Source organism: Anser brachyrhynchus, assembly GCF_964034855.1.
Source record: "Anser brachyrhynchus genome assembly, chromosome: 1".
NCBI lineage: Eukaryota > Metazoa > Chordata > Aves > Anseriformes > Anatidae > Anser > Anser brachyrhynchus.
This window is the reverse complement of record NC_137694.1, coordinates 195,814,629-195,830,287: the sequence shown is the minus strand read 5'-3', so window position 1 is coordinate 195,830,287 and position 15,659 is coordinate 195,814,629. Positions and strand designations below refer to the sequence as shown.

The window sequence follows — 15,659 nt, the reverse complement described above, 5'->3', positions numbered from 1 at the left end:
TCTTCCCCTTAGCAGGAAAACTAAGTATTTCTGTAATTTTGTAAAATAGAACTCTGCAATGTGTATATGTCTTACTAAAAGCGTATTGACCGTAATAGAAAGAAACAGAAACATGGTGTGAAGAACATAAGCCACAGTGTCCTGATGTTGATAACATATTTTTGGAATTAGCTGCTTAGCTGAGTATAAGTCAACTCCAATTAATATATACATCTATATTTCTTTTTTCTTTATAGAAAGCAGAGATTGCTGTTGCGCCTCTGACCATCACTTTGGTACGAGAAGAGGTCATTGATTTTTCTAAGCCTTTTATGAGTTTGGGGATATCCATTATGATCAAAAAGCCCCAGAAATCTAAACCAGGAGTGTTTTCCTTCTTGGACCCTTTGGCGTATGAGATCTGGATGTGCATAGTCTTTGCCTACATTGGTGTCAGTGTGGTCCTGTTCCTAGTTAGCAGGTTTAGCCCATACGAGTGGCACACAGAAGAACCAGAGGATGGGAAAGAAGGACCCAGTGACCAACCTCCCAATGAGTTTGGCATATTCAACAGCCTCTGGTTTTCCCTGGGTGCCTTTATGCAACAAGGATGTGATATTTCCCCAAGGTTTGTGTCAAATCTTTTTACATTTGCATTTTATCTTCAACACTGAAGCATAAAATCTTCCTTTTTATTTTCCTGGCAGTGTTTTGAGGTTCATTCTTTAGGAAGTCTTTTCATTTTTCTTTTTTTTTTTAATAGCTGTGATAAGGGCAACAGAGAATCTGTTTTGAATTTCAGACATTATTATTTTACATATGTCAACGTGCATAAATCACAAACAGCTCTCAGAAACAGCAGGTACACACAGGGGCAATTCCACTGAGTCGACTTCAGAGGAATTATGTTGTTGCTAAATTAGTTCCATTGTATTGCAATTATGAAATGCACACTATTATGCTGAGTATTTGCCTTGCATGAATGAATGTCCCATTTCTGTTCCCTATTAAGTTCTGCAGCACTGCTTCCAGGATATCACTGTCTACGAGAGAGACTATATTTGGTCGTCTGTTTCTGAGAAACCACGTTGTATTGCCAAGCTAGACCTTACAGAGTGGGTTACCTCAGATGTAATATGTGACCCCAGTCCTGAATTTCTCAACCTTTTTAGATGTTCTGGAACTTTAGTGTGCAGTAACTACAACTTCTTATTTTGACATGATGACCCAATCTTTCAAACTTGTATTAACAGTGAGATTTTGACAGCATTCAGCATTGGCCTAACTCTGCTGTTATTGAAGTTAGCAATAAAATTGCTGATGATTGATACTAGATTAATATGTTACTCTTCAACAGCCTTCTCATCAAATTACCAGTGTTAAAATGGAAAATATACTTTTTACTTAACTTAAATATGTTTCCACTAAATACTTGCTTCTTAAATAACAAAAAAAGTGAAAAAGTCAATTTTTTATAGTAGCTTGTAGGACGTTTGATAAGTTTGTGATAACTGAACATATGCTGTATGGGTGACAGGAACATTTTAATCCTAGAGCCAATATAACCCATGTGCTAAGGCTTTTTTTTTTTTTCTTTTTTTTTTTTAACGAGGAAACAGAAAGCTACTGATTTGCAACTGCCATGCTTTACTTTTGTCTCCCAAAAGTGATTATCTACCCAGGGTTTTTGACAAAATTTTTGACGTTAATAATTTCCTGAAATAATAAGAACATTGGGATTACTGTTCAACAGAATTCATACTTCTGTATATGTGTGATGTGTTAGTACAGTGGACTCTGTACCATAGGCATTAAGATTCAAGAGAAAACGCATATATTAGAATTCAAAAAGCAAATAATCTCCCTCCCATTGACTGTTACATAATGACATGTTCTGTAATAACATTGCCTTCTCTCTTTCTCTCTTTGTGGCTTAAGAGACAGGAAAATGTGCATTATCTTATTCATGTTTAGATCCCTCTCAGGTCGCATTGTTGGAGGTGTCTGGTGGTTCTTCACGCTCATCATTATTTCATCCTATACTGCTAACCTCGCTGCTTTCTTGACTGTTGAGCGAATGGTCTCGCCCATAGAAAGTGCAGAAGACCTTGCCAAACAAACTGAAATTGCTTACGGGACACTGGACTCAGGGTCAACCAAAGAGTTCTTCAGAGTAAGTTGACATGTCCATTAGAACAGCTCTCCCTACTGACCACTCTGATAAGATGCTTGCAAGGGTGAAATGTTATTTTGCAATTATATATAATATGCTTTGTAACTCCTGCAATACTTTATCTACATTTTTACCCCCTGACACCATTTGTTGGAGTTTCCAGTTATTTTAATTTGTGGAAAGCTTATTGATCCTGTCACAAAGGGGAGAAGAGCTGCCCCAAGGGATACTGGAGCCAGTGATAATTAAAGCAGCATTGCACTATTGATTCATTTGAAGCTACAGCACTGAAATGATGTGCAGCATTGAAACTCTATGATGATAACATGCAGTCTTGCAGGTTTTGCTTCTACTTATGGATTTGGCTGTGTGCATTTTGCTTTAGGGTCTTGAGTGGTGGACAGGACATGCATTTTTTAATTTGCTGACTTTCAGATGAATAATAAAGAGAAAATATATCTTGGGGGAATGTGGTTGTAACATTAGGAAATAGCCTAAATAACCACTTATATGTCTGTGCTGTCTCTATTGATTACTTCATTTTCATTTGCTTTCCTGTGCTTGTGTGGTTGTATGTAATCCTCTTCCTTTGCCAGCTGGAAAAAAAGGAGCCTGGTCATCACAAAGAGTACATCATAAACAACCGGTCCTGCTTTATTTCATGTCTCTAGCAGATGAAAGTTAAGATTAGGTGACTGAAGGTGTGTGAGTTTAGTGTTTGAACATGGCTCTGAATAAATGCTGTAAGCCAGTAATTCTTCCTTGGAAATTAAATTGTTTGTTATTATTATTTATCTGAAAGCTACAGGTTAAGGCATTTTTAGAGGAAAGGAAGATGGGGTGATAATTTCTTCTTATTGTCTTATTGAAAGGGAACTGTTCTGTGTCCCACATAGCTTGAATGTTTTCAGCTTGGCCAAACTGAAGTCACTCATTTATTAACCAAATTATGAATGGGATTTGTGAACTACAGATAGTACCAATTCCAGGGCAGCTGCTGAGTGTCCCCCAAAAGGTCTGTAGTGAAATAACTGTTTTATTGCAAGTGATAGCCCCAGAGGGAACTTGAAGACGTTTTCTTGCATGCTTTTAGCTATAAAATGAGGATGCCTTATAAGACACAAATGGCACTTAATGAACACACAATAGTTCAGCCTTCACATAATGAAGCTGTCCAGGGAGTTTAATCTAAGTTAGTTTTCTAGATTTTCTAAGTTAGTTTTCTAGATTAAGAGAAAGAAGTAAAATCGATGTTTATATTTTTGCCTTTTTTTCAAAATATAAAAGGAAACATTAAAAGTAACCCCAAACACTTCCAAGTTGCAGATGCAGAATTTGATGCTTAATCAAGATTTAGATTTATGATCTTTTTTTTTTTTTTTTAATGGCATAGCTGAAGCCCTGTCATCAATTGGTTTCTAATCTCTGCAGAAGTACAGTGATTGCTAATGCTATTGTATGCAGTATTTCTAAAAATTATTTTGTACAAAAAAGGGACAAAGATAAAATATCACTGATGGATGATACTGTTTGCATAATGTATACATTCAGACCTCGCCTCAAACAATAGTACAAGAAGGCTTGTTTCCCAATTCTTAACAGGTTTCCCAATTCTAACAGATTTTTTTTTTTTTTGGTGTGTTTGGAAGCAAACATCATCAGTTTTAGAATTAGAGTCATGAGTAACGTTTCCATCAGTGATTACTCTCTGGATGAGTCTGATCCTTCAGGACATTTTCTTATCATTTGATCATTTCTGATCAAAATGTCAGAAAATCAGAACAGCTATTCATTCAGCTTTAAATCCAGACTGAAAACAGAAAAAGAAAAAGTCATTTTAAAGACATCATTAAGAAAAATAAGACTGATTCTACTGGCTATTTACTCTATGTTTTGGAAACAGCAAGAGTTGAAAAAAGCAGCTTGAACAAGAGGAAAAAGCTTAGCTTTAGCAATCTTACTCAGAAAAAGCCCTAAAAGAAAATCATTCTGGCCTGATTGACTGCAGGGGAAAGCTACAAAGCTTTCTTAGTATGATAATAAGGAATATCTGTTGGTTCGCTCTTCAGTTTTCACTCTGGGTTGACATGTATACATTGAATGTTAACAAATGAAAGCTTGGGAGAAGAACGTTCTCACAGAGCAGATGACTTGTCAGACTTTCCATATTTTTTGTCTCTTGATAAGCAAAGGAAACTAAATCCTGAAAAAATGAATTTAAATGCAACTTTTTAATTGGTTTAGGGTGTAATTTCTTATTCCTAATAGTGCTATTTTATGTGTTACGTGGTTTTAGTTTTGAAGGATAGTGACCTATTATATGTTTATCTCATTATAAGAATTTTAAGATGTAAGTGATTGAAAGTGAAAGTAGACAAAAGCAAGTAAATACTCTGAAAGTAAGCCTGATTCATTACTGCTCTCTTCCATTTTTTTCTTTCTGTAAGTTTAAATCCATGAAATTATATTAGTATAGAGCAAAAGGAACACATGGGTGCCTTGGCTTAGGCTCTGCTCTTAGTCACTATTATGTAAATGAAGAGTAGATGTGTCTGCAGTGGAAAGAAAGGGTGACAAGTCAGGATGTGATTATGGACATACACAACCGTTATTCATTTAAGTTTTATTGTGTTTGACAGATTAAATGATGCATACAGACAAGCTATAAAAAAGAAAGGATAATTTGTGTGGTATTTTTATTGAACAATTCTGTTTAAATGTCTCTTACTTTCAAGTTGGACGTACTTCACTAACAAACCAGTTTCTAAGTAATAATACAATCAGTCAGTAATTGCTAAAAGGAAGTGCCTCAGGGAAATTACTCTTACCTATGCAAAGGTTTGGTTCCAGGCTTTTTTAAGCCACTCTAAATTGAAATAACACCTAGATGATAGGATTTTATATTTGTTTAAATATTCCAAGATCCTTTGTTTTGGGGCCTTATAATAAAAAATAATATTTTCCTGAAGTGCTCAACGTAGCATAGGAATGAGCTCACAGACCAGTTCTTATTTTGCTTGAAACTCGTGTTGACTCAGAGAAAAGCTGACTTGAGTCATGGGTAAAAACAGTCTTTTTTACACCATGTGTAAGAGAAGACAAGTGCCATCTCTCATTAAATAAAAACTCTGGATAACATTCAGCTGACACACTGCTGCTTTGCATATCACTGTTGCTGGATGAAGCAAAGGAGTTGCTGAATGAACATAACTAGCATGGGAAGTTTCTCATCTTGACAGTAGTCTCACCACTGAGGTTTCCCATTTTGAATTCTTCCCTTCCTAATTATTTTTTTTATTTGTTTTTATTTTTGCTTAAGTTTTATTTTCACTAAAGCCTTTATTTGTGACTCCACCACACATTCCAAGTCAGGAAAACCTTCAACTAAGCCATGAATTCTTGCACATTTCTTACCCAATCTTGCATATTTCTTACCCAATTACTTTCAAGATCAGTCTTTGAAATAAACCCACTGATACTGCTGTTCTAAAAACATACCTAATATTTCTTTAAGATAAAATACTCCCAGCATTATGTTTCCTTTAATACCATATTTCATCCAGTTTGATGTTTATATCTTTTATTGTGACCCATGTCTTGAAATGTTGTACAGACTTTCTGAATGTAAGTTGAATCAATTCTGGACTCTGAATTACCGAATAAGTAGAAATCTTATTTAAGCTATGGTAGTTTTAATGGTGTAAGAAGCAAGTGTTAGAGCTAAGAATTGTCTCAAGATTTATCTCAGTGTTTATGGGGGATTATTTTATTTTTTCTCTTTCCCAAATCTGTTATGGATTTCTATTTTGTGTATAATTCCCTAAAACACACTTTATAACACTGACTGTGTGAACTCTGACTGTGTGAACTGCCTTAATCTGTAACTGATAGAGGCTAACTGGGCCTAAATGTGATATGTGATTTTATAGTATTTATATATATATTTTTTCAATAATCATGAAATTAAAAAAAAAATCCTTATCCAAGTCAGATTTTCCCAACCCCACTTGTTTGAAAAATTAAATGCTATTGATTTTATTTTGAATAGTGCCACTCTGAAATGTTGCAACATTATTTTGTTCTAACTTCTTTTTGATTTTCTCCAGAGATCAAAAATAGCAGTGTATGAAAAGATGTGGACCTACATGAAATCAGCAGAGCCGTCAGTGTTCACTAGGACTACTGCAGAGGGAGTAGCTCGTGTCCGCAAATCCAAGGGCAAGTTTGCCTTCCTGCTGGAGTCCACCATGAATGAATACATTGAGCAACGAAAGCCTTGTGACACCATGAAAGTGGGAGGAAATCTGGATTCGAAAGGCTATGGCGTAGCCACACCGAAGGGTTCTCCATTAAGGTGGGTGGAATAGTATAACAATATAAAATGTGTTGTTATAGTATTCCACCTTCCCTGATGTCCCTGATATAGCTCTTTTTGTTTTGTGTGTGAACATGGTATGTTATTTTTCTTTTCTTCCATTTCATATTTTGTTGATCAACAAAGGTAACAGTTTCTAATTGCAATATGGATTAAGCAGCTATAGTTGGCATATCTTTCAAGGCCATATAAAAACCAAACTGGTTGAACACTAGCTACTTGAAGTCAGCCTCAATAGAATTAACACCACCTATTCTATTTCATCAGCTTTTTTCACCAAATTCAACTCTTTATAGCAGTATTATGCATACATTATCCACATCAGTATCTGCCTACATTTTATGTTTTTTTTATTGATTCTGGCTGCTGATTTCTGAATAAGAAGTTGCTTGTAATATCTTTTTTTCAAACATCGTCACTTAAAGGCAATTATTCCTTCATTAAAGCAGCTTCATTAAAGTACTTTTACTAAAGCGCCTTCTTATTTAGAAAAAAAGAAAAAAAAGTTTGTGTTTCTAGCATTATGCATTTCAGTACTGCCTTCAAACTTACCAGTATTTTTGTTTTCTTGGTATCAGACACACTCAGTCAAGTAGGAGAGTTTTTGATTACCAGAGAGAACATTTGCTTTTCATTCAAATTTTGAAGGAAATAGAGGTATAGGCACTAGTTCTGTGTTAAAATTGGCAATATTTGCCATTGTGGTGTCTTCAAAGACAAACAGAATTGTCTTTTTCCTATGGTAGACTTGCCAATTTTATTCAAAGTATAAGAATAACTCAAAAACTGTGGGGCTGTGGTCCGTGGTGTCTTACAGCGGTAGGGTGGATGTGAGCTGGGGAGAGGAAATGAGCATGGAGCAACCAGCACTCCACTGCACAGATTTCACACATGTTCTCACAAATAAGGGTTGAAACGGGCTCTGATGAAATAGTCACAAGGGAGATGAGGTGCATTGAGGGGAGGAGCTGCAAGTGCAGATGGAGACAGTTATGTGCAGGAAACAACCTGAGATACCTGTCTACGTCCATGACTGCAGAGAAAGCATCTTAGCCACTATGCAGATAACTAGATTCACTCTTAACTCACTGATTTAACCTGAACATGATACCACAAACCTCAGCAGCCTTAGCTGTCCTGCTGTGATGGGGATGGGAGTATCACCAGACTCATTTCCATCTGCAACAGAAGAAGGTTTGTATGTGCAGGGTTAGAAAATCAAGTCAATTATTTTGGTGACCGAGTGAATTTTTGGTCCTTAACATTCAGTATCTCACAGATTTAAAAACTGTCATATTCATGACTGAACAGAGCGGTAAGAGAATATACAGAGACGAGAGAGGGGAAATGTCAACAATAAAAATATTAATTGTAAAGAAAACCATCTCCTGAGCTCACTGGGTTCTTCAAGTAGAAGGCAGCAGATAATAGGAAAGTGTGATTATCATCTAGATATATTTTCAAAGCACACAGACACTTATTTTTTATTATATATTTCTAATATATTGCTATTTCCTTCTCAGTGCTTCAAACAACCTAGAAGTGGAAGGAAGCACTGCAGTTGAGTGGAGCTGCTTTTACTGCAGCTCAGCTATTAAAGAAGTGCCCATTGCTGACACATTCATGCTTTACTGGCCAAAGCCAGGCCAAACTTTTTAGGAATCATTTTAGCTGCTCACATATATATCCTAGCAGTGGGCTGTTTGCTCTAAGCACGCTTTGTGGTGCTCTTTATTCCCTCTCATTATTTTCTGCAGGGTATTTAACACCACCAATAACAGATAGCCTGTTATACTAAGCATTAGCAGCCAGTGGTTTTGTGTCACATTTAGGTTTATTTCAGGTTTGTTTAGCTGGCGAGATAAAAATACATAGGAATAACAGGTCCTAGACATCTAAACAACCAGTTAGATTTAGAAGGAAGAGGGCCTAGTAAGACAGTTTAATAAGAACAAAATAAAGAAAATAAAAGCCATTATTGTAAGGATCAAGTATGAAATCCTGGTTCCATCCCAGCTGAAGACGAAGATCCCATAGGTTTCAGTGAGGCCACAGTGTGGTCTAAGTTGGGGTCAGCAACTAACACGAGGCCAATGTGATTAACAGCATTTAGTTTTCACCTTCTACCTTCAAACATATTTCAAAAAGGGTGAATCTTACCCAACCTGAAAATCGGACCAAATCTTCTTTCAAGCTGTCTCGACTGGCTGTCAATATCCATGCCTTTCCCGAGCCTTTCTTTCACATGTGCTAAGCTGCTTGTTCTCCTGCTGCACCCAATTCCCTCTCCAGCCCCAGTGACAAACCTCAAGCAACACGTTGGTGCTGCTCACCCATTAAAAAACATTAAGCAACAAACTTAATGTTCTGGACAAAAAGAAAGAATAAGCAACACCTCACATTCCTACCACCTCATCCATGTATGTCAATAGACTCTAGTGCTCAGTGAAGAAGGGACAAGCTTCCTACCCATGTGCTTTTGAAGGGAAAAGATTCAGCTGTAATTTTTAACTGCATGCTTCAGTATTTTCTGAACTCTTTGAAACTGTACAGTGTGCTGGTTTTTCTATGTTGACTGCATCTCACATGGTGGTGTGACTGCTACTGGTCAGATGACTTATGTAACTGCTGCCTGCACAGATAATTGCAAATATTGAACATGCAGTTTGAAATTCATGAAGGGCAGACTAGCTAAGATCATTACATAAATTAGTCAAAAGACATAATTTGCTGTGGGAGTTGTAAATTTTATGTTTTATTTAATAATCATAATTTCCTATTTGAATTATGTGTAAACCACAAGTTACTTGATGTAGTTCACAAATAATTGCAAGTAACATATAAATGTTAAACATTCACACTCTATTCTTGGTCTCTTCAGGACTAGGGGAAAATATCAATTTATTTCAAATGAATTATTCATATCAAATTATTTACTAAGCTCTTTGAATACCTATTTCACTTGAGGTATTCTGTTCTTAATCATCCTCCTACCTACAATCATTATAAATCAGGAGTTTCTTCACTGAAAATGCAGTAACACCTGCATAAAATTAATGTGAGTATATGGAGAATCAAACTGTATGTTTTCACAGATGTAGCACAGACAGAAAGTGGGGGAGACTTAGTCAGATTTTTTTCTGTAGCACAGGACTGGTGATGGTACCCTGCCATCACATCACTGTTCCCATGTTCATTACAGAGCACACACCCATCACTTCGCTCATGCAGATGAAATCCACCTGTCAGAGTGATCCAGGGATGGGTCTCTCTGTTGCTCATGACCCTACACATGAGCACGATAGTGGATTTTAATTTGAAACTCTTCCTTATCGGGTTCCATGCCACACTCCTGCAGTGTTCAACCAGTAGCTATTGGCTAATTTGGTTTTTTCTCAGTGCTGGTGGAGTAGTAGGATTCATGCATATCACTGGATGGAAGAGAATGGGAAATGCCTGATGTGTGTTTCTTTTATGCCCGCTGGGCAGTACCACTCTACACATCAGGTGTGTCTCCTTCCTTCCCTCCTTTTCAGTGATATCCATTTCTAGATAATTTGATAAAGGACTAACATTTAAAAAGGAATGTGTGATTGAGGGCAAAGACTCTGGTCACAACAAAAATTGAGTTTCTCTCATAGCACTACCCAGCTGTCCCTACTGTTTTCTCTTCCCACCACGGTAGGTATCTGTCCAAAACTACTGTGTAGTAATCAGCGTGAAATAATGAGTTTTTTTCTTCAAAGGTTGTGTATTGAAAGGCGATTAAGAGAGTGCCACTTCTCTGCTTAGCAAGACCTGTCTTTGTAAATGTGGTGTCATTGGAAGACGGCCTCATGGCCATTGTGGACCACCCCTGGCTTGTCTGCCTTGCCACTTGCAGTAGTCTTTGTTTCTGGAGGGCAGTACCTGGAGATCTTGTACTACGCAAATGCTGCGCCTTGCATGCCTGTGCATTTCTGTTTTGGATATGTAGGCATCATAGACAAGTCTGAATAGTGATGAACACAAAAGTTCTTCACTCTTAAGAGGTAATGAAAAATGAATTAGGGGCAATATAGTCTTAAAGGTACACTAAAAGCTTTTTCTACTTTTTTGTACCATGAAACTGTGTGATGCAAAGATGACAGGTTAAGCTAAAACATCAGGAGTTGTCATTGTTGCCACGACTGTTTTAACTGAGGGCATTGTGCTGGCCTGGCCTGCAGCCCACAGTGTGCAGTGTGAATAAATGAAAGCTGATCGGGTTTTGAGTGTCTGGTGAGACACTTTGAGTCCTGCTACATGAGAGTGGCATAATTAAAAACTGTCGTGTGAATAAATGTGCTGATATATTTTAGAGATTGGTGGTGGTCCTTCACCAACCTGATGAAATCCAGAGCGGCATTAAGTTCCTGCTTTTGCAATTACAGGGAGTGATTGTAGAAATGAATATAGGATTCTATATTTCATTATTCAAGTCCTTATTCTTTTAATGTAGCAAAAGAATAATTCCACTTTGACTTTAGAAGGAATTGTTCATGTTCTAGCGAGGAAGGAGAAAAAGGCCATACAGCGATAGACGATGACATGAGCTGACTCCTTACACCAGCTAAAGTGCCAGTTCTTCCTCCACTGAAGCAGGTGATGTGGATGTAATTTTCTGTTTGTTCTAGCAACTGGTGTGAAGTGCAGAAGTGCAATGTGAGTTAAGCTGTGGACTTCGGTTTCTATCCCTCACAAGGAAGGAGCTCCCTGGAGAGAGCTTGGAGTGCAAAAGGCATCCTCAGGGTGCCCTGTCAATATATTATGCAGTTACCTATTTGATACAATTGTGCAGTACTTGAAAGAGCTTTAAGAGAAGGCTCTGTGATGGAGGGACCTTTTTCTTGAAGAAACCCGCGAGTTTATGTGAATAAGGTAAAAAAGATCTGTTGTGATGGGGGTATCTGTGGGCTTTACAACCTACTGTCTTGATCTCAGTGACTTTAGCTAGTCCTGTTTTTTTCAGGTAAATCTCTAAAATTGCAGTTCTTAGTTTCCATGTGGTACTAAAGCTGACAGTGTCGTCCTTTGCTTTTCACGTATATATCCAGTCTGGTCCCTTGGTTAGAAATGTGTGTTTCAAGGAAAACTTTGGTAATGCATGCACATTAATATGAAATACTGATAGACCTTGCATAGGATGGGATATTCCTTATTCTTTGTTTTGGACATTTTTCATTGACATGAAACAATCTTAGGAAAATAAGAATAAATCTGATAGTATAATATCTTCTGACGGGAGCGTTAAACTTTTTATCAAATTCTGACCTTGATGTTTTCAGAGACTGGAGTATAAGGATCTTATTGTAGAAAGATTTCCCAGATCATCATTCACTGTCAAAGCTGTTTTTTGTTAATACGCTATGAAGAGATAGAGCCCAGTTCTCTTTCACTAGAGTTTTTCAGAGGTTTTGTACTGTGGAATCCATGAATCTTGACAAAACATAGAGTTTTCCCAGGAGTGGAGCTTCCGTGTGCAAGTTGTGTTGTAAGCAAATGCTTATTTTATGTCCACTCTTTGATGCACCCTATATTGTTCAAAGGACTTCATAAATTTATTTTTAAACTAGTATTAGTGATGGAGCTATTCTACCATGTGTCTTTCTACATATCTCTGTTCCTGTTCCTAGAAAGATACAGAAATAGGCAGAGGTAATGTACACTTGGGTCACTGATGTCAGGTCTGTGCCCTGCGTGCATTTGAATTGTTCTGGTGATTCAGAGAGGAAAACAGGTATTTCTTCTTCTGGCTAGCCATCCATCCAGCTGGCAACACTGGTGTCCAAGCACCTACCCAGGTCATACTGGAGACGTATGTCTGTTACAGTGACGAGAGATACAGAAGAAGCAAGTTCAATTCTTTTTCATTTGTTTCTCTTATTCTGCCAGAATGCCTAGTCTTGCCCATAAGCAGCACCATCATAATACAGGCAATTGTTTCAGAAGAGCACTGAAGGAGCTAGAAACTGTTGTTGGTTTTGTTAGATGTAGAGAAGATATAGAGACAACTGGTGAACAATGGAAACTTGATGAAAAATTGTGTTAGTAACATGAAATAAATGAGTTTGACCTCTATTTTTGTAAAGCAAGGGGCACTGGAGAAAACAAGAATCCCTGCATAGTTACAAGGCAATCTGTTGGTATTTACAAGAACAGGATTTTACTCAGGTATTCAACTTACTGAGATTATATAAGGTTATTCATTTCTGTGATGCAAAATGATTTGAAGACTAGAATGTGTTCTGTAACATCTTATGCATATTGCAAACATTATCCCATTTTGACTGATGGTGTAGATCATACTGTATAACTTCACATAATATTCTTCCCTTTACTTTAGGCATAACAAGGCATGAAATAACACCCCACTACCCCACTACTACTGTGTCAGAGCTTATAGTAGATTTGTTTTTTTTCTCAAGTGGGTCAAATCCTTCAGAGATTATTAGGTGTTCTGTCAACTAAAAATAATATTTACTAGGTAAAAAGGCAGAGAGTGGGCCACTGTTTAGCAAGGAATGTAAAAGTCAGGGGTCAAAATAAGATCAGTGAATATAAAGTCTGGCAATGAATGTTAGCAAGTTGTTCCTTCAGCTGAGTCTAGGTGGCATACTTAGTTTCTATTACCTGGATCATCTCTGATTATATCTGTTTGAAGACAGAATGTCTGTTTTAAAGGTAAAAATAAAGCCCTTGAGAACAGAGATCAGAATCCGAGTTTGCTCTCTTCCCTTGGGATGATTCATGTATTAATTTTCTCATTTTTAATTAAGGTAAGGGTCTCCTCCATAAGGAAAGAGTCCAGTAAAAAAGAGGAAAAAATTATAAATGCACTAGACATTTGGCTAATGAGCTCCACTGCAGGATGTACAAGCAAATATATTTAAGCAAAATCTTCTATTTGGGAGATTTTTGTTCCATCTTGCATTTTTTACAAATAGAGACAAAGTAGAAAGGTAGAAACAATCTTGACTTAAGTCACCAAATTGCAAAGAAGAGCACTGTTATTGAGAGTTTCTGATATTTGTATCTCTAGAAAAAAAATATCTCTTTAGTGTCCATGATGCTACCCTCACTGCACTTTCTCTGTCCTTGGGGAGGGGGGGGTTGGGAGGAGGGAACAGCAGGAAAAAAAAAAAAAAAAAGGAAAAAAAAAGTATATATCTTTGAAGTACTTCAGAGAGACATCCCTGATCTACCTGGCTCCACAGAGCCTATTTCTGCATTGCCACTTTCAGGAAGTTTTCACCCTCAGACTTCAGGGGGGTTTCATAATTGAACAAAGCTCTCTGGTCTGGAGCAGAAATCAAAGGTCACAGGAATTTGTTCTGTTGCCCTTTCTGTTTTCCCATACTGAGAATGATGATACAAGGCAACTAACAGCAGGTGAAGCTCTTCCAAGAAACTCAGTTCCCAGTTTGGTGGCACAAAATCACATTATAGTACCTCTGCTCATGTCACCCTGTTCCTTATGCCGGGAAAGATCCCTGGGAGCTCAGTAAGACCAGTTGTGAAACAAACTTTCTGAGCAGGACAGAGACAGCTGGAGATATTGCAGTGATGAGTGCAATGATGCAGGCTATGGAAACAACAATGAAACTACTGCCTAGAAAAGTAATTTTTATCTAAACATTGCAATGGCAGTACGTATTCTTAAATTTGCAGTGGATCTCAGTACAAGAGGTTAAACTATCATTCCATCTTTTCTTCTTCAACATTAGCTTAACAGCACAATGAGGTCTTCTTTTTTTCCTTTGTTTTCCTTTTTTACAAGATATTTTTACAGGAGCTTTGTCCTTCTGATATTTAGTGATTCCTAAAGGTGCAATTTCTGTGCTACCTTATAGAAATATTGTTGGGGTCAGTCTGTGGTACTCAGGACCATAACATGTTTTATAGCAGGCTCATTTTCTACAATCAAAAAGAAATCAAGGCATTGAAAAAAAAAATATTTCTTCTTTTGTTTGTCTGCTCCAGGTTTATTTGAAATCAAACAGAATAGGTTCTTCATGTTATCAAATTTGACCAAATGAAATCTGTCAGGTTATTCACTTCTGTGTCAGGAAAAAAAGGGACATTATATATTTAAACGTAATCAATGAACTTCCCTAAAACTGTGAGTGAAAACCAAAATCTCTCAAAAATACTGATACCATTACTGTATACATGTCTTACTGACTTTCTGGAAGTTTTCCAGGGCTTGATAAGAATTAATCCCCAGAGTATGCCAGTGGGATACAAAAGGGTTATCATTGTTTCCGATCTGCAGATGCTTGGAGGAAAAAAATCTGTTTCTTGGCACCTCAGAAATAAATTTCTCCTGCCCTTTTCCCTGCCATTTCCTCTGTCCTTTGTAAAGTAGCTCAGCAGAGGGCAAGATGCAGCCTATTATATTTTAACAATGCAGCTCGTTATTATTTCTGTCTTTTCGTTTTATTACAACTCTCTGGCTGTTTAGGTGTCAATTCCCAGAAAACTGCCAGGCTTCAGAATATGTATTCGTTAAGGGCACAAGCCAGCTATGCTTTGAAGTTGATGGTACAGTTCCCATCAAGTAAAAGGCCTATCCCACTAAGATAATAATTGTCCAGGTAAATTGTAGGTAGGCTAAAGCAAGGGAGCAGGGCACTGAATGGCATCTCAGCGGCTCGTAACAATAACTCTCCGTGGAACTGACATTTGAGAAACAAATAATACCTTCAAAACAGTTTGCAATTAGTCTGTGTGGTAGTTGCAAAACTGCCCACTTCCAATTGGCAGTAAGTACCAGATGGACTCCCAAGAGACACAAAATGACCATTTAGTCTTCTATATGCAGCCTTGGCTTTGTGAGAAATCCAAAAGGAGGAAGGAAAAAAAAAAGAAAAAAGAAAAAAAAAAAGTTTATTTTCTTTTTCATGGAGTTTCTTTGAGCTGAGAACAGTATTTTAGACTGGCACACTGAGCAAAAGAGTAGGCAATATGGAGAGAGTGAACGTCCCAAAAGGCAAGGTGAAAAGATGTTCCCAATGAAGAAAGTGCAGAACAAGATTCAGCTCTAAAATGCAGCTATTTCCCCACATCAACAAGCTGTTCCCAAGGTGCTCAGGTTCCAGATAAAAATGACCA

At 37.3% G+C, this 15,659-nt stretch overlaps 1 protein-coding gene across 8 annotated transcripts in view; it reads left to right on the top strand.

The window, feature by feature from the left end:
• Nucleotides 1-15,659, top strand: part of GRIA4 (glutamate ionotropic receptor AMPA type subunit 4) — a 224,400-nt gene that overhangs the window by 174,210 nt on the left and 34,531 nt on the right. For all 8 annotated transcript variants that reach the window (XR_013946757.1, XM_080580695.1, XM_080580698.1 and 5 more), the window contains exons 11-13: nt 237-607; nt 1,954-2,152; nt 6,259-6,506. Coding sequence is in view for 7 of the 8 variants with exons in the window: in XM_080580695.1 (XP_080436821.1) it covers nt 237-607; nt 1,954-2,152; nt 6,259-6,506 (818 nt within the window). In the remaining variant the exon portion in view is untranslated. The remainder of the gene's footprint in view (nt 1-236; nt 608-1,953; nt 2,153-6,258; nt 6,507-15,659) is intronic.